Below are 19,576 nucleotides of genomic sequence, written 5' to 3' on the forward strand. Positions count from 1 at the left end.
ACACGTGCGCGTGCGTATTCTCTGAATCATGATTGGCTGAAACGTATGCCAATAACAAGCTCGGCGGTCCCGCCCCTCAGCAACCGCCTCAGCAACGCCATCGTCCGTTACATTCGGGCGACAGGCGCAGGCTGAACCGTCAGGGCTGAATGTTGTTATTTTCGTAAAAAGAGCAAAATCACCGAAGAAAACAGGCACAAAAATAAAACATAAAGACACACATCTGCTCATGAGCCAGTGCCGATGCTTCTATAGGTGTGTAAACCGGTTCAGACGGCTTCTCGCTTTGGTAAGCGATTTATTTTTTATTTTTTTTTCGATGGTCTGGCGTTTTGAATGCACTTGGCGCAGCCGATCCGTCTCCTATGGCTGGAAATCCAAGCTGATTAAAATGCAGTGGGTGGATGGGGACGTTTTATGACACAGAAGCCGGTCTGATTACGCCGGTCGAGGGTGGAAAACAGCATAATGTTGCCTTCAAATCGTTTAAATCTTTGCCATCAAGGGAAGCGGGCTGGTTATCCGTAGAGGACGTTGAGATGCTCAGTGCAGCGCTCTTGCAGCAGCAGCAGGGATTGATGCGCAGCAGAAATGGCCTCATGGAGACAATTGAGAAGAATAAGGCCTCTGTCGCGAAAAATAAAAGAAATTGCATGGCACGGTCATCTGATTTCAGCGCAGTGAATCAGGGCACATCCCTGGCAGACGTTTAGAATCCGAGGGGGACGATTTGTTTGGTCATTTCCACCAGTGAAAGCTTTTGTAGGTTACGTGATGCATTGTTTGGCGTTTGGATGCAGTGTTGTGTGTGTTGACAGGTACTTTGTGTCTGCAGTCTGCATAGGAAGAGTCTGAGGCTGTGGAGAGAAATAGAGCAGATAAATAACGACAACACGAGCCTGTGGGTGATGTCTGCGATTGTCACTGATGGTTAGAAAATGGATGTAATGCCCTGTTGGGCCTGTAGCTTACGGAGATGTTGGGATGTTAAAGGGCAACTCCACCAGTTTTTCAAAATATCTGAATAATTCAGTCCTTGGGATGTAAGCAGAGTCATTCAGAAGTGGTTTGGTGTTAAATGGCACATTGTATAGACTCAGGACTATTTACAGTGGTGGTGATAGGAACCAGGGGTCGCCATGATTACAAATATAGCCATTTTATTTACCATCCAAAAGCACCAGTGAACCTACACGTGTCCTGAGGCTTATATGGAAAGTTGATGATGGTAAAATAATAATAATTGGGGACTGTTTTGCCTTATAATGCCCTGCATGTGTCCCTCCGCCATGGCTGGATTAAAATAAATGGATTCAAGTGCATTTTAGGGCAAAACCCTATCACAAAACTATTGTAAAACAGTGTCTCGGACAGCGGGCAGTGTATTTATAACCATTTCATGTAGTAACTTTCTGTGAGGGAGCTTTTAGAGGTGGACGTCTGGTTCCTATCACCACCACTGTGAACAATTCTGACTCTAAGTTTCTCCATAACAGAGCGTTTCACACCAAACCACTCTGAATGACTCTGTTTACATCTCAACCGCTTAATTATGTAAATTAAAAAAAAAATCGGTGGAGGTGCTTTTTAAGGCCTTACTGAGCATCACAGATCTAGCAAAATATGAGAATTTAATTTGAAAAGCTGTTTTCAGGCTGAGTGGGTCTTTTCTTATCTCTGATATGCTTTCAGAGATAAGAAATTACCCATGATGGTGTAGAAAAACTCTGGCCTATAGCAGCCATGTGTGTGTGCAGGTTTCGGCTGCTTGCTGAGCCTTAACCAGATCTTAATCTGTTTTAAAGGGGACTTCCACCAATTTTTCAACATTTCTTCATAATGTAATGATTAAGATGTAAACAGAGTCGTTCAGGGTGGTTTGGTGTGAAACGCTCTGTTCTAGAGAAACTTACTGAGTCTGAACTGTTCACAGTGGTGGTGATAGGAACCAGACATCCACCTCTAAAATCTCCCTCACAGAAAACGATTATGTGTAACTATTATATATATCTTCCTTGATGTTTTACGATAGTTTTCAAAAGGTTTTAGGCCTTAAATGTATGGTAGGACATGTAGGGCACTGTAAGGCAACTAGTTCCCAAAGAAAATGTGTGTTTTGTTTTTTGTTTTTTTTTGTTTTTTTCTGCCTTACTGCTATTTCACCATCAACATTACATATAAAAACTCGTGTAGGTTCACTGGTGGTTCTGGATAGTAAATAAAATGTCTATATTTGTGTTGTAATCATGGCGACCCCTGGTTCCTGTCACCACCACTGTAAAGCAATCTAAGTCTCTACAATCAACCATTTCACACCAAACCACTCTGAATGACTCTGTTTACATCTCAACGATTGAATTTTGCAGAAATTTTGAAAAATCGGAAATCCTCTCTAAGCTGATTTAAATGTATGTCTCTTTATAAGTTGATAAAGTATGAAAGAGGGATGTTTGTTTCTCTTGGAGTAAATGCAAATTAAGTGTGCCGTAATTTTGTATGTTTGGACACAAACAGCAGACTGAGAACATATGGCACTGACCGTAGATTACTAAGCAAAAGCTTTATAGCTCGAGGAATCCCAGGATTAAAGCTGCAATTTAGACCTGCCCATCTAAGGCATTTCTAAGATATTCCTATCAGGAACACATAAAACCCACAAAAAAGTCTAGTACAACAGCAAATGAATGATTATATGATATATAAGTAGCCTATAATCAGAATAATTTGGATTGCCTTATAGAATATGGTAAAGAAAACTGTGTATTTCATAGGAATAAAGTTGACTGCTCTCTTTTTTTCCCTCCCACCCAGGCCTGGTTTTGAACGGAGCCAATCATAGATGTTTTTACTCCATCTTTAATTGAATGGAATGCAAATACTCCAGTGTGGTACCCCAGTGCTCCCTGTGGTATGTTTAATAGACATCTGTTTGCATTTTCTTTCTCCATGCGTTACGTCTCCCGTCTTTCGCCCTCATCGCCGTAGAACTGAAGCGAATGTGCTTTTATGTTCAGCTGAAAGATTAGAGGTTCATAACTTGGATCTGCAGGGAGGCGGTTAATAGAGAATGTAATGGAATGATATTACGACCCATTTAAATCAGTTTACTACAAACCCAGAGTACAATAAATACGGCATCAGTTAACAGTCAGATATAAACCTCTGTCCAGTGCCTTTTACATGTAAACGATTATCTGCTGATACAGTTTGAATATTTTTGTGCATCCCTACAAGAACGCAGTGGTTTTAGTGCTGGGTGATCTTGATGAAGTTCAGCATGCTGATGTTTTCAGAATATATCACATTATCACATTGTTTGGTTATATTTAAATCAGCAGTAATAAAGTTAATGAGCCCGAACTCACTGGGTGCTGCTACTCTGTACTAAATGATTGTTTTATAGACCTGACCGAGCTTGTTTTGGCATTAAGACTGAGAGCACATTCACAGACAGGAAACTTGGCTTTTTTAAAACTGTTATTTCAACAGCAAATTAATTATACTGCAGTTAACTCTCAGGATGGAAACTGCACTACTGCTCAAAAGTTTGGAATCACTGATTTTCTTTGAAGATAGGTGTATAAAATAATTCTACAAAGACACAGATTTTTTAGAAGTTTCAAGCAGTTTGTAGGAACCTGTAAAAATAATGAAAAAAAAGATATTTTTGATGGTAAACAGAGCTGTAAGTGATTTCATTGCACCTGAGAAATCTGTAAAGCATTGAGAGTGAACTGATAAACAAACTGCTGATCAGAATGTCTCATATTAGAATAGTATTTTTGTGACAAGAAATTCCAATAAACAGAAAATTACAACAGAGTATTAGTTAATAACACTTCCATATATATATATTTTTTACCATGTAACCTTATGTTCTTCCCAAAATACTTAAAACCGTGGTTTAAGTTTCGGTGTTTAGTTTATAAAATTTCAGTGGACACTGTATGAGTTATTAATGAATAGCAAGTATTAATATGACAAGTGTTTCTAAGCTTTTGAGTGGTGGTGCATAAATAAAGTGCACAAAATCGAATTAGGGAAAGAAAACAAACTAGTTCTACATATTTTGTTGATTTTCTAACTAAAAATAAGTAAACCCGTCCTCTACAGGGAACAAACTTAAATATAGCATTTTCTTCAAATTTTCATGCACAGTTTTTATTTATATCCTGAGTTTAACATATTGTAAAAAAATAAAAATAAAAACAAAAAATATAACACATGCCATAACTTTTTTTTCAGCCACATTTGTGTTTTATTTTTTTTTCCAATATATTTAATTTGGCAAATTAACGGTATTTGTGTATTAAAATATGCAGTAAGTTCTTTGTAGAGGATGTTAACTTTTTTCACTCAAGAAAATAAATATTTCCATAATAATAACTGTATAATGCTTATTATCTATCAGATATATAATCACTGAAACTAAAATATCATGGCATGTCAGTATCACAGTATATCGATGTAGATGATATATATCGCCCAGCTCTAAGTGATCTCCATAAATACTGATTGTAAGTAATGAATGCCTCAGTTAATCTGTTTCATGTGAAGTGAGCCTAAGCTATTTAGGTTGATTTCCTGTTGTCCCCTTCAGAGTAACAAAATAGTCTTGCATGTGACAGTCTGCAGTGTTTTCTTCATACTGATCTTAATAAATTAGTTTGTGGCTAAACTTTTAATGGAACTAATTAAATTTGACCCCAAAAAGAAAAACAAAACAACAATATCAGTAAAATGATGGTACGTGTACGGCGCGCAAATTCATCCCAAATTTCCCCCCAATTCACTTTCAGCAGGGAGTATCCATTGTACACACACAGTGAGGATGTGCCTGTAGCTCCACCCGGATGACATCGACGAGACGTTATTAAATCTGTCTGGGTTCCTTTTTCTGTGTGATTCCAAACAAATACGAGCAGAAAAGTGAAAGAAATACTGCACAACAAAGTTTCTGACGTTGTCGGTGTTCCTAGTGAGTTAAAACAGCACTGAATCGCAATTAAAGAAGGCTAAAGGAAGTTTTTGTTGGTTGATTTTTGTTGGTGTTGCCAGCCAACATATGCTAAACTACACCGAGCTTTTTAGTTTGAGAGTAGCCGCCCTGAGAAGAGTAATTATTTCAAAGATATTTGAGATCCACAACTGATTGACAGGTTCATTCGCGTCCCGTGTTGTAGACAGACACGCCCCTCCAGCGGCGAGGTACTGGCAAAGGAAGCATAGGGATAATTTCATGCTGCGTGCAGTGAACGCGTACACTCTTCAAAAAGATGGTTATTCAAGGGTTCTTTAGTAACCAAAGTGGTTCCGTATAGAACCACTGAACACTCAAAGAACGCTCTGCATGATTAAAGTGTTCTTTGCATCACAAAAGGCTTCTTCATATTGACAGAAAATGTGCATGAATGTGATATAGATGGTTCTATATAGAACCTTTTTGAGATGGATTTTATATAGCACCCAAAGGGGTTCTTCTGTTGTTACAAGCTTGACACTCTAATAATAGAAGAACACTTTTTGGTGCTATATAGAACTGTTTTCAAAAAAGAACCATCTCCAGCACATTCTCCATCAATCTGAAGATCCCTTTCATGATGCAAAGAACCTTTTTAATCATGCAGATGGTTCTTTGAGTATTCAAAGTTCTAAATAGAACCACTTTCTTAACCAAAGAACTCTTGAAGCAGCATTTTTTGGGAGTGTACTGTAAGAACTAAGGGTAACAATTTCAATAAAGCATTGAAAAATTGCTATTTTAGACATTTTTAACACAAAAAAAACCCGAAAGCGAATCAAATCTTGAAAATGTGAAACTTGTTTAAAAACAGTGCTGGGAAATAAGTCAGTGCATATAAATAATGGGCTGTTTGTTTTGCTCCCTTCCATTTACAGAATATAGATAATGGGCTGTGTACAATGTAAGGACAAAGAGGCAACCAAACTCACAGATGACAGAGAGACTAGTATCTCACAGCACACTGGGTACCGCTATGGCGCCGATCCCACTCCTCAGCACTACCCCAGCTTCGGAGTCACCGCCATCCCCAACTACAACAACTTCCACGCACCTGTCAGTCAAGGGGTGACGGTGTTCGGCGGAGTCAACTCATCCTCACACTCTGGAACTCTGCGCTCTCGGGGTGGAACAGGTGAACTATAACAATCATCGTCATTCTCCTGGAACCTTATCTGAAAGGGGATGTTAAAGAGTCCATATCCTACGTTTTTCTTGCATTTAATTTTATTTTTTTCCCTTGTGATCCAGTTTTGACAGTTGTGTGGTTTTATACACCAGAAACAATCTCTCAGAGCGACGCAGAGAAACTCGTTCATGCATTTGTTACAAGCAGAGTTGATCACTGTAATGGTCTTCTTACTGGACCTCCTAAGAAAACAGTACATCCCTTACAACAAAATGCAGCAGCATCCTAACAAAAACAACACAGAGAGATCAGATCAGTCCTGTTTTAAAAGAGCTGCACTGGCTGTCTGTATCATTCAGGATAGATTTTAAAGTTCTGCTCCTAGTTTTTAAAGCTCTAAATGACCTTAAAGCACCGCTTACATCACAGAGTGTCTGTCTGTTTATGTTCCAGCACGTAATCTAAGATCTGCAGATAGTGGCCTTCTACAAACACCCTCTGTAAAATACAGAAAACATGGAGAGACTCGTTCAGTTATTCTGCTTCTAAACTGTGGAGCTCAGTTCACCTTTTATTAGACAGTCAAGCTCAGAGCTCACTTTTAAGAAGCATCTAAAAACGTCTCTCTTTAACTTAGAATTTAATTAAAACTGTACGTCTCATGGTTTTTATCGTTAATTTGATCTATTTTGTTTTCTTCTGATTCTAAATAAATACTTAATAATTTCTTGCGTAACTATGTTTTGTCTCCTGTCTGTAAAGCACTTTGAGCTGCCACCGGCATGAAAAGTGCTATATAAATGAAAATTATTATTATTATGATTATTATTATTATTATTATTATTATTATTGTTATTATCATCATTATGTATTTCTTACAAGACCATTTTCCAGCCCGTCTTTGTCCCTTACAGCTAAACAGGTTGTTGTTACTGTGCCTTTAAGACTTCATTTGAATAAGCTCTGTTCTCATTGGCTGCTCTTTATTGCTCCTCCTACAAAAATCAGTATAAACTCTGCCCATAAGGTCAGCATGAATGGGGGCTAAACCGCTGCAGGCTGAATAGGCAACTACACAGTTGTGCCTGTACGGTTAACCAGTTAACCAAAGTTTTGGCGCCCCTGGTTAAAATACATGTTCTTGATTTTCTAAGTGAAAATAAGTGAACACATCGTACTGCACACTTTAATGCATGTTTACAGTGTATTTGGTGAATTTTCCATATGAAATGTGGCCTGTGCAAAAGTTAAGGCATATTGTATATTTTATGTTTTTTTGTTTGTTTGTTTGTTTGTTTGTTTTTAAATACTGTGCCAAAATCTGAAGAAAACTGCCAAATTTAAGTTTGCTCCCTCTAAAAAGGTGCATTATTTTTACCTAGAAGATTAATAAAGCATGTCATTTGACTGAGGGTGTTAAAACTGTATTTATCTGTGTTGTATTTCGACAACGCAAAAATTGTAAATTTAAAACGGGCTCTTTTTGCAGCTCAGTCTCCATATGTGGACTTGGGAGTGGATTACATACTACATTAAACACTTTTCTTTTAAAAAATGAGTTTTTCCAGGATGTGGGCGCTTTAAAAGATGAATGTTATGAGCTCAAATCAACAGACAGATATGATAAATAGGAAGGAATCCAGAACATAAACATTTTAATAATATTTCGGCAGCTTTTCTTCACTTTACTCAGAATCTTGCTGATGTTTGTTTCTCTTTTTGTGTTCTATGTTATCCCCCCCCCCTTCAATGTTCACTCCATCTTCTGCAGGAGTCACACTCTTTGTAGCACTTTATGATTATGAAGCAAGGACAGAGGATGACCTCAGTTTCAGGAAAGGAGAAAAATTCCAAATTCTCAACAGCACGTGAGTATAATCTTATTTAAAGACATTCCAGGAGTGTTGTGCTCACAGATAGCCAGGTTTGCACAGGTGGCTTTCTTACTGAATGCTAATACTTTTTCTATTCTTCCACAATTGAACAACTTTTTACTGCCATTTGATTTACTGTGAGAGGAGCAAGGCATTTGGTGATAAATAGGGCCTCAAATTCATAGACAGAGCCCCATCTTTGACAATAATTAGAGGCATTCCAGTGTAAAACTGAATTTAATGTTATTTTTTTGTTACGTAGTATAATTTTGCACAGAATTGCATCCTACAGCCTCGTCGTGTTGACAGAATTCACAATTTTTGATTGAGATTTCATCTACCAGTGTTCTCTCACTACAATACCCAGAATGCATTGCGCAAATACATCCTACAGCTCCCCTGACCCAACTGTGAAAAAGAAATCTTTACTGCTTGTGTAGCCACTGATGTAGAGGCTAATAAATACAGACATGATGTTCAGCTTCCCAGCAGTAACGTTAGCTCTCTGGCTTTGTTTTCCATTTATCAGCTTGTTAGAGGTATCCGCCCCCAAAGCAGCTGTAGTTTTTTTAAAAGTTCTCCCACCTTCAAGATACATCATCAGAAGAGGGTTTTGATGGTCTTTAAAGTAGCAGTGGGCCAAATTTGATATCACGATATAATTTAAATTTCTGAGGGTTTGGGAAATTTGTAAAAAAAAAAAATAATATATAATCTATATATATATATATATATATATATATATATATATATATATATATATATATATATATGTATATATATGTGTGTGTGTGTGTGTGTGTGTGTGTGTGTGTGTGTGTGTATTTTTTTTATGAAATCATTTTCTATGCTTAAGTCAACTTTCTGTGCATTAACAGTGGTTTAGTATTCATTGTCATTTCACTTTTAAACAAAAACCATTTTTAACAACCAATCCTGAAACATTTTTATTGTGCAAAATAGTAAAAAACGAACAACATATAAATAAACCGAGTCACGTCTGAATTTCTGAGAGGTTGATTTGGCTTTTTATTTAGCAGCTTTTTTTGTTTTAATTTTCCGTTCCACCTTAAATGGAACAGCAGTCACATTCTGGCACCTGTACAAGTGCTTGAATGGAAGTGCTGCACAATTTAAGGTGGAATGGGAAATTCTTTTGTCTCATACATGCGTCTAGCTGCTCTGTTTTTACACTATCACTGCTTGAATAAAATCAAGAGACTTCATATTTGGGCTTATGTGGGCTAATGTTGTAGTTTGCTATTCGAAATGGCTGCAGGGAAGTTGGTTGACTATTAATGTACACAGTTTGTGACATTATTGATCTAAACCATGTAATTCTAGGTAAAAATCAAACGAGTGGCATTAACATCATGGGGTATGTTACTAAGTACAGCTCGCTGATACATCTTATCTTTTCTGCTGCTGGACAGTTCAGTTCTGGCAAAAGTTACATGGAAAATCCTGCCTTGTGAAATACCCTCAAGGACTGTAAGCAAAGATAAGATGGCAAATATGCCCTAAACTGCCACCATTAACCAGCAGCAGCTACCTGTCTGTTCTCCTGCTCAGCAAACCTAGGCTGGCATATGAAGTCTCATGAGTATATACCAACTGTTAGTCTCTTCTCTTAACGATATGCAGCCTATTTACACAGTAACGTTTGTTTTTTGTTGCTGTCTTACAGGGAAGGAGACTGGTGGGAGGCGCGCTCTCTCACTACAGGTGGAACAGGATATATACCCAGTAATTACGTGGCTCCAGTAGATTCCATTCAGGCGGAAGAGTGAGTTCAATTTATGTGCGCCGAAAGACCAAGATAAATAACAAACCCCGGATAGGCGGCCAGGGTGTTCCACGCTATTTTCTACGCTGAGATTATATGCTGTTTACCACACTAGTGCCTTTTTAGTGACTTTCTTATTTTTAACAAGCATCAAGTAAGTTGGCCTTTCCATGTGACCAGGCTGTTAAACTGAGTCGTACCTGTCTTTTTTTGCAGTTGGTACTTTGGTAAACTAGGCCGTAAGGATGCAGAGAGGCAGCTGCTGTCTAATGGAAACCCTAGGGGCACTTTTCTCATCAGGGAGAGTGAAACCACTAAAGGTAACCAGCGTGTGCACAAAGCCATGCTTTCACTTTTATTATATGACTTCTTAGGAGCCCATTAATGATAAATAACTGGTAGAATAGAACATTTTCAAGGCCCTATTATAGAAGAGTTTACCAGTAAACCTACTTAACGTCTATTCATTAATGCAGTTACAGTCATCAGTAAAACAGGAAAACTGGAAATCAAAATAAACCCCACAATGAACAAATTAATTAAAATAATAAACATGGTTTGGGGAAGAAGGGTAGAATTGTATTGTATTTTAAGTCAAATTACAAATGCATTGACCACTCAACCCACTTAAATGCAGTTATTTAATTATACACTTGCTTAGTTATCAATATAATGGGAAAACTTTGGAACCTCGAGATCAAAACAAATGCTGTAATGAGCATTAAAACATTAGATGATGAGGGGTTTTTAAGGCAAATTGCATGGGAATTGACTAGTCAGCCTGCTGAAATCCAGCTTTGCCATTATGCATTTACTAAATAAAATGTGACAATATTAGACATTAGAGATCAAAATAAACACCATAAAGCATAATGATCATTAATACATTAAAGATATTGGGGCAATAAAGATAGAGATACGTTTTTTCAAAGGCAAATTACATGTGAGTTGACCAGTCAGCGCACTTAAAAATAGTTACAGAGTTACTCAGTTGGCAGTAAAATGAGAAACTGCTGGAAATTGGATATCAATGAATAATGATTATTAAAGCAGAGACAAAGGAAAAAAGTATAAATGCATTTTTTTCTCCTAAATTTAGTCGTCTCAAATTCCACCCACTAGTTAGGACTCCCCCAATCCCACGATACTACCAGCGCTAGGAGGGCGAAGGCTAACACAGGCTTCCTCTGAGACCTGTGAAGCCAACCACCGCATCTTTTCGAACTGCCGCTCACGCAACGTCATTGGACAGCCGAACGCGCTCGGAGGAAAGTGCCAACCGCCAGATCTGTTACGTCAGCTAACAGACGCCTGCGCTGACTAGCATCGTGCTGAGTGATGGGGAGGACGGGGGGCCACCCAACCCACCCAGAGAGCGAGGCCAATTGTGCTCTCTTGGACTCTTGGCCACGGATAGCTGTAGCATCACCAGGGATCAAACTCGCGATCTCCTGATGATAGGGCCAACGCTTAGATGCAAATTTAAAGACAAATTGCTTGTGAATTGACTAGTCAACCCACTCAAATACAGTTATTCATATTTTGTAATCACTCAATTATCAATAAAATGGGGCTACTTTGGAAATTGGAGTACATCGATGAATGTCAGTCACTCTAACATTACACAAATTGTCACATTTAGAACTTACGTTACCTGTTTAGCAACACAGAATAAGATGTAAATGAAACATGATATATATGTGGAATTGTTATGCATAAGAAAATGGCACCAGCCTATAAGTAGAACCTTTTCCGTCCTGACTGGGACATTATCTGATGTCCGGTTCTCTTTTCCCTCCTCCAGGCGCATACTCCCTGTCCATACAGGACTGGGACGACATTAAGGGAGATCATGTGAAACACTACAAGATCCGTAAGCTTGACAATGGAGGCTACTACATCACCACCAGAGCGCAGTTTGAGACGCTGCAGCAGCTGGTGCAGCATTATTCTGGTAAATCTGAGTCAACTGACCATAGACCAGTACAAAATATTCAATAATTCAATAATCTTCAGCTTAACAAATAACGTGTGAGAAAATAAATGACCGCGCCGGTTATTGACAGAGTGACTATTGTTTCTGTCGCTGTCGATATCCTCGCCGTGCTGTCTAACCAGAGTTCTCTGTGTTGTGTCTGTGCACAGCGAGGGCTGCGGGGCTGTGTTGTCGTTTAATAGTCCCCTGCCACAAAGGCATGCCTCGCCTCGCTGATCTGTCTGTCAAAACCAAAGACGTGTGGGAAATCCCACGGGAGTCGCTTCAGCTTATCAAGCGCTTGGGGAATGGACAGTTCGGAGAGGTCTGGATGGGTATGTATTGGTTTAACTGGCTTTATCGACAGCTTTGCTGAGAAGGACTGTCAGCTGAGAACTGTAATCCAGCTCTGGGCTTAATCACAGATCTGAGCCTGATGTCCACTTAAGCAAAATTATTTCAGTGGTATCTATAATGCTCATGGCAAAATTTAAAAAGGCTAATTTATTTTACATAGTTATTAAATTAATTTTTTTTATTAAATGTTTTTTTTATTCAGTTTGTACAGTTTTATTTTTACGTATTCTCTACAGGGAACAAACTCAAATAAGGCATTTTCTGCAGATGCATAATTTCTATTTATTTGCTGAATTTAACCTAAAAACAAAAACAGTTATTTTAACCAAAATAAGGTTACATGCTGTATTACAATATGTCAAAATTGGCAACTGAGCAGTAATTGTGCATTAAAATGTGCAGAAGTGTGTTCTCTAGAAAATGTGTGTGTGAGAATATATATATATATATATATACGCTGCTTTCGGAAGAAAACCTCGTATCTCCAAAATGGTAACTTTACAGGAGAAGGAAAAAACCTACTTTACTTTGAATGTAAGTCAATGGAACCAGAATTTTTTCCAAGTCATTTTAGGCCATTTCTTTTGGTCCATTCATCATGATATTTACGCACAATGTGAAGAGCAACAGACACTTTCAAATTATGCCAAATATGGAGTTACAAGTTTTTCTAACGACAGCATCGATATGATTAATTAATATGGTTCATGGTGCTCATATGAATTACAGAATATTTATTCTGGGATTTTTAAATAGATTAATAATGTATTATAAGTGCAGCCTAACTGCATGCATAATTTTGACTTTCTTCCCTGTTAGATGGTTGGTTGTCTCTCAAATTATGCAATCTTCCCATTAAATCGCAGGTACTTGGAATGGCACCACTAAAGTGGCAGTGAAGACCTTGAAGCCAGGCACAATGTCCCCAGAGTCTTTCCTGGAGGAGGCACAGATTATGAAGAAACTGAGACATGACAAGTTAGTGCAGCTTTATGCTGTGGTCTCTGAAGAACCCATCTACATCGTCACAGAATACATGGGCAAAGGTGAGAAGAAGCTGTTCTGCAGTCATAAATCATAGATATTTTCATTAAGGTGAATTATTTCACCAGAACTGACGTTGCTCATGATTTTGTTGATGTGTCTGAATAGGATTTTAAAGGAAATAATCCTCATTCACACCTAGACGAGTTATTCAGCTGATTAGCTTTTAAAGTTCAGCTAATTTTCTTCATTTTTACTGAACATTTTGCCATGAGCCGAATGGGACACTGTTTATTCAAAAATAAATCTAAATAAAAATAAATTGTTTTAGGTAGTTTTTTTAACTACCTATTTACTTAAACTAGACACCAGACATCTTTTTGTGCAACCGGCAGCCCATAGATTGTTGTTGGCGGAGGGGCTTAGCACGCACACTATGTTGCAGTGCATGCTGGGGACTGTAGTGCATCTCAGGGTCAAACGGGCTACTAAGAATAGAAAATTAAAGTAATTTTATGGCCCGAATAGGACTGTGTGATGGGCCTGACTTGGTCCGTTTGACACATGGGGATTAGAAAGATGAACGTCTTTGAAAACTCATCACTGATTATCTTGGTTAATTAAGGTGTCCTATTAAAAGTCCTATCTCATATAATGGTATGTATTTGCTCTGTTTATAACTGTGCAGTACAGAATGAATCTATAGATTTACAAGCTATCCAGGTTCATCAGCAAAACTTGGGGAGAATTTTGGTAGATTTCGGTTCAAACTCTTCATTTCCATTCTGCGCGTTTGCCTTTCAGGGAGTTTGCTGGACTTTCTAAAGGATGGTGAAGGACGAGGCCTTAAATTGCCAAACCTAGTGGACATGGCAGCTCAGGTAAGAACATCTGAGCTGAGTTCACCGAGCAGAAGCTGAGCTGTGCTTTCAGCGAACAGTCATGTGAACAAAAAGCCACAAATGCTCAAAGGTGTCCGATCTCTCTCAGGTTGCCGCAGGCATGGCTTACATCGAAAGGATGAACTACATCCACAGAGATCTGAGATCGGCGAACATCCTCGTGGGTGACAGCTTAGTATGCAAGATCGCAGACTTTGGACTGGCCAGGCTGATAGAAGACAATGAATATACAGCTCGACAAGGTGAGGGCTTAGTTCTTCAAACAGGCTGGGTGATATTTATTCATTTATTCATTTATTTATTTACTAAAATAATTCTTGCGACACATGATAAACAAAAGAGGGAGAATTAAGGCAGGAGCTCAGTATTCTAGTTAACTTGGTATAACAGTTGTATTCCTTTAATATACCCACTAGGGCTGCACAGTATGTACTGGTGGTGTAACAATGCATCAAAACTGATACTGCAATGCAAAACCGAGAGCATGTGCACTGTGGAGAATAGGCTTTCTGTTAATTATCTAATCTAATGCGGCTGCATTCTTTGAACTCCAGAGTCTGCAAATGACCAGCACCAGTCAACAAGTCACTGTAGCACTTTCATGGCTAGGGCTAAATATTGTAAGAAAATTTTCAATATTAATTCAATACCAATACAGTTTTTCTATTTTCTTAATTGTGACTAACAAGACATGTAAGAAAGAATGATTATTTATTAGAGGTGCACTGATACCACTTTTCCCTTCCGATACCGATACCTGATCCTTTCATATCAGACGATACAGAGTACCAGTACTGATACCAACTCTATCTAACCTAACTCACCTAAAAGTCTTGATATTAATACTTTTGACATTTTTTTTATTTTGGTAAAATCTATGTTCTGCCTCACAAATGAAACACACTCAGCCTGGCTAGATTTACTTTTTTAGATTTACTTAGAGCATTTACCTTTTGGACTGCATTTATTAGGTATTAATTTTTCTTCGTTGACTCTATATATTTAGTATTTGCTATTATATAATTAGTAATGAGAACCATGTTTAACAACTTAAGTAAATGTAAAATATCTTTATATTTTAAAACATTTAAAAACAGAGCTGAACAGTTTATGGATAAGCCTATGGTGTTTACACAGCAGCTTCTCTGGCTCAAAAAAACAGCTGAATGTTGTTTCACATCCAAATTTCTGGAGTCGTTTGTCTCATACGTGCATCTTGTTCACTCGCGCTGCATCTCTGAGCGTCAGTTCGGTATCATCATCATTCACGCTGTCAATATTCGTGTTTTTTCTGGCTTGGTTGAAGCGACGGGCCGCGAGACCCCGCTACTGAGTGATACAGCTGACCGATGGAGGCGCACCGCGGGCGGGGGAAGTGTGCGCACAGCATGTTTTTCACACCAAAAACTGCCGTTACTTATTCTGCCATGAGCGTTTTACTGCTGCTGTGTCGTCCCACACCGCCGATGTGTTGTTAAGTTCTGTCTTTAGGCGTGCATATTGGGTTTAAGTGCCAGTATCGGCGCAGATACAGTATCAGTATCAGGGCAACACTATGATTTGTTAATAATAATTCCATCGTCTCTCTTGTTGGCCGTTCAGTGAATCACTTCATCTAAATGATATAGTAGAAATGAAAGAATTGATACTGTATGTGTTGATGTTAAATAGTCTATATTATAGATAGCTATAAAGTAGCTGGTATTTGCGATTGTAGTGTTTGTCAGTCATTTCAATAAAGCCCCACCCCCCCAATCATGATTATATGTGATGACACAACCATGTGAAGACAGACTGGTATGAATGTGAAAATACATGATGATCTACATGGAGATTCACTCGAAAGAGGCACCGAATATTCTGTAATCACTCTCGCTAGGATGAAGCAATCTGACCAAACCAACGTGCAATGTGCTCCTCAGTATATGGAGCTTCGAACAAGCCGGGATGGCCCTGCGTCAGAGCGATGAGGTAGGCAAGGAGCATGGCAGAAATTGAGTCCTTCTTCAGCAACAGGGTAATTTCAAAGGGGCTTTGGCCACCGCGGTGGTCGGATCGGACACCACCAGACAGCTTCCTTTGGGGCTTGCACTGTGGAAGATTTGAAGGAAAACATCCAACCTGAATTGCTGCTATTCCCCCGATGTGCTTGCCGATAAGTTCAGGAACATGGAGTGCCGCGTCGAAATGTACCTGGCAGAAAACATCACTTCCAACATCGCATCTATGCAATCGATAGCACATACATCAAGATATGTCGCATATTTTTTTTGTTTCAGATTGCTTCATCCTAACGGGAGTTACTTAAGCAATAGAACAGAAAAGGGAGTGCGCAAATAACAACACACTCCTCGAGTATTCTTTTGCTTTTATACAAGAGTTAAATAAGTAAAGTAATAAATTAATAAACTGGGCCGTGAACGCGGCGTTTAATATGTTTTAATGTTCGCAGTTCCTTCACCAAATTATAGTTTCTTAACAAGCAGCTTAACAACCTATTGGATTTATACACCAGTCGCTGCCTGAGGAAATCCAGAAGGATTATGAAGGACCCCTCCCATCCTAGTCACTGTCTGTTCTCTCAGCTGCCGAGTGGTAGGAGGCTCAGAAGCTTAAAAGCCAGAACCAGTCGGCTCAAAGACAGCTTCTTCCCCCATGCAACCAGGCTATTGAACAGCCAGTAATCACTGCTCTGCCCAGCCCAACCCTTCCCATTACACGTACGTGCACCCACTGTACTCCCGCACTTTACTTGCATAGCTGGACTTTGAATACCTATCCAAAGACAATACTCTCCCCCTGCGCTTCCACTTAACTTCCTGTACCTTGCACTTTACTAAATACTCTGCCACCTACTGTACCATCTTCTACCTCCACACCTAGTGTGATTACTTGCACATCTACATAGCATTGTAATATCCATTACTATATAAAGTATATAGTTGATTACACTCACTCTACATTCCCAGTGCAATATTATATGTCTCGGTGCAATATTATTATTTTTAAGTTATTGTGTAAGATTATATGTATATATTTTAGTTAAATTGGTTTTATCTATTCTTCTATCCTATCTATAGTTTTGTTTATCTATGTGTAAATACTGTTCTCTGCATAATTTGTGGAACTCGCACTCAAGTTTTTCACTCACCTGTGTCCCTGTACTCTTGTGATGTGACAATAAATCTGATTTGATTTGATTTGATTTGAGCTTGTTGCTACATCAGAGTAACGAGCTCCGCCCACTCGCTGCTCAGCCGGCAGTTCGTTCTCCAGCTCCACACAGGCCAACTGACAGTTTGGGAATTTAGTGTCGTCTCATCTTCAGAGTCTGACCAAATCGGCTGTCGGTCAAATGTGATCTTAAAAGTATCCATTTTCTGTTTGTGTAAGTAAGAAGTAAAAACGTTCAAATGTCTTGAGTGTCTCCTACAGCTGTAAAAGTCGTTGCTTAGCAACAGCATCTCCGCGGAGTGATACAGTGTTTGTGAAAAAAACGTGACGTTATGGCGAAATAACAGCACAGTTAGAACGCTTCTCAACCAATCAGCTTGCGTGGCCGGAACTCACTGTTGTATAAAACAGAATATTTGGGGCCTCTTTCGAGTGAATCTCCCTGTACATTATGAAGAGGAGGTTCTTCGATGTAGTTTTCTGGGTGGAAAATCAAATAAAGTCATGGAAGTGCAGCAGAGAACGCAAAATATGGAGGAAAGCACAAAGTTTGTCACTGCTCTTCTAAAGCTGACTGCGATTCTTGCATCAAAACAGAGCACTGCACAGGCGCAACAGAGACCGCACATAATGCCAACACTAATGTTAGTATAGACCGCTCCAGTGTTGGGTGAATAACTCAAAAAAGTAATCCATTCAAGTGACTAATAACTACTCTCAGAATGTTTTGGGATTGCATTACTTATGACTTTCTGGAGAAAGTAATCTTAGTACTAATTACTTTATTTCTGTGATACTTTCGACCAAATGATCTCATTATTACACTCTATTGCCAAAACGTTTTTCTACTTCCAAGCATTGCCAATATGACAATTTCACTCAATTTTATTCAAAATATAAATAAGTTAAATAATCTTATAATGTTCTTTGAACAATATAAAAAGAAAAGTAATATTAGAAATATTAGATATATTGAATAGATTTCAGATGATTTCACTTGCCAAGATGTTTTTTTGCAGTGCAGACCGTTGCTCCGGTCAGGAGCCTGCTAACTAATTAATCCTGCCCAAACCAGGGAGCTTAAACATTTAATCATTGTTAACGATAGGTGTGCTTACTGCTCTGTGACATTTATCCCCCTCTCACTGCTCAACTGACATCATGGACATTTTCGCTATAATGAGATACGGACGACCACATTAGGTCAAGAAGAACTGGCCCTTGCGTAGTTAAAGCTCTGCCACAACATGAAAATGAGACGTCATAGTTAATAGGGCTCACTTATGAAACCAAACAAAACAAATGCTGCAGTGGCAACTTTCTCTCGCAGAAGTCAGAAAGCTGCCAGTGAACTGCTACCTTACCTTTGCTCAAAACATTTGTGTGTGTGTTTGGGTTAAATCTCGTTTTTGATCAAGTTTCATCAGATTTGATGTGTTGCTTGACTTGGCGGCTGTTCATTTCATGTATTCGCAGCACAAGGAACTGTTCTTATTAAATATTAAATTACATTATTCGCTGTACGTGCCTCAACAAGCCTCTCAAACCCAGATATCATCTGTTTTTTTCTTTTTTAAATTATTTGAATTATTCTTTATAATGCCATTTTTGTCCAAAGTATAAAAAAAACAGGCATTGAATTTTATTTATTTATTTTTTTGCTTTTTTTTTGTTGTTGTTTGTTGTTTGTTGCCTTTTAACTACCAGTTTTCAGTGTCCAGCCCTGTTCATGTCATGCACTTCATTCCTCCTGCTTTCCAGCTCTAGTTCATAAGTGAATTATGCCATAACATGGATACAGTCATCATTTTCCTTAGTTCAAAATATCATGTGATGTCAAAACCCGAACCTGCTATTGTGATTCGATTCGAACCATGGGTGTATTGTTACACTGTTAATGTGTACAAAATATTATACTATGATTATAATGCTACATGCTGTAATTGCAATATGCTTTGCAATATATTAAACCACGATTAGATATTGGGTTGCATTATTTTTTTTTTTTTCTATCAAAATTACTCTTCATGTTAATCATCTGAATGCTTTGATTAATCATCAAAACACACACAGAAACTCATCTGGAACATTTAAAGTTGACCAGAATGCTCAAAAAACCTGTAAAAGAAAGTGTTCATTTGCACATTGAGGCCTTCTGCAATATGAGGGACAAAATCACAAAGATTAACAAACAATATACTGTCCAGCTCTAGTCTGAATGGAAGGAAAGGGAGTGTGGGAGGGGTCTTTTCCTGTATACCACTGACTTTAACATGTTTAACAGCTAATGTTTAAAGTGTTTCCTGATTCTCTCTGCTGCATCCTGACCTGTTCACAGGAACTATAATCAGTCTCTGCAGACATGGGTGGATTAT

At 38.5% G+C, this 19,576-nt stretch overlaps 1 protein-coding gene across 7 annotated transcripts in view; it reads left to right on the plus strand.

Moving 5' to 3' along the window:
• fyna (FYN proto-oncogene, Src family tyrosine kinase a) overlaps window positions 1-19,576 on the plus strand; it is a 29,622-nt gene that overhangs the window by 7,274 nt on the left and 2,772 nt on the right. For 2 of the 7 annotated variants that reach the window (XM_036593030.1, XM_036593029.1), the window contains exons 2-11: window positions 2,812-2,908; window positions 5,899-6,155; window positions 7,921-8,017; window positions 9,711-9,809; window positions 10,026-10,129; window positions 11,614-11,763; window positions 11,955-12,119; window positions 13,008-13,187; window positions 13,930-14,006; window positions 14,116-14,269. In XM_036593030.1, the coding sequence (XP_036448923.1) occupies window positions 5,909-6,155; window positions 7,921-8,017; window positions 9,711-9,809; window positions 10,026-10,129; window positions 11,614-11,763; window positions 11,955-12,119; window positions 13,008-13,187; window positions 13,930-14,006; window positions 14,116-14,269 (1,273 nt within the window). In that variant the 5' untranslated portion in view covers window positions 2,812-2,908; window positions 5,899-5,908. Of the gene's footprint in view, window positions 1-111; window positions 290-2,811; window positions 2,909-5,898; window positions 6,156-7,920; window positions 8,018-9,551; window positions 9,627-9,710; window positions 9,810-10,025; window positions 10,130-11,613; window positions 11,764-11,954; window positions 12,120-13,007; window positions 13,188-13,929; window positions 14,007-14,115; window positions 14,270-19,576 lie in introns of those variants that run through there. The other 5 variants (XM_036593028.1, XM_036593031.1, XM_036593032.1 and 2 more) reach the window with 5 other exon arrangements.

Source organism: Colossoma macropomum, unplaced genomic scaffold, assembly GCF_904425465.1.
Source record: "Colossoma macropomum unplaced genomic scaffold, Colossoma_macropomum, whole genome shotgun sequence".
In the NCBI taxonomy this organism is placed as follows: domain Eukaryota; kingdom Metazoa; phylum Chordata; class Actinopteri; order Characiformes; family Serrasalmidae; genus Colossoma; species Colossoma macropomum.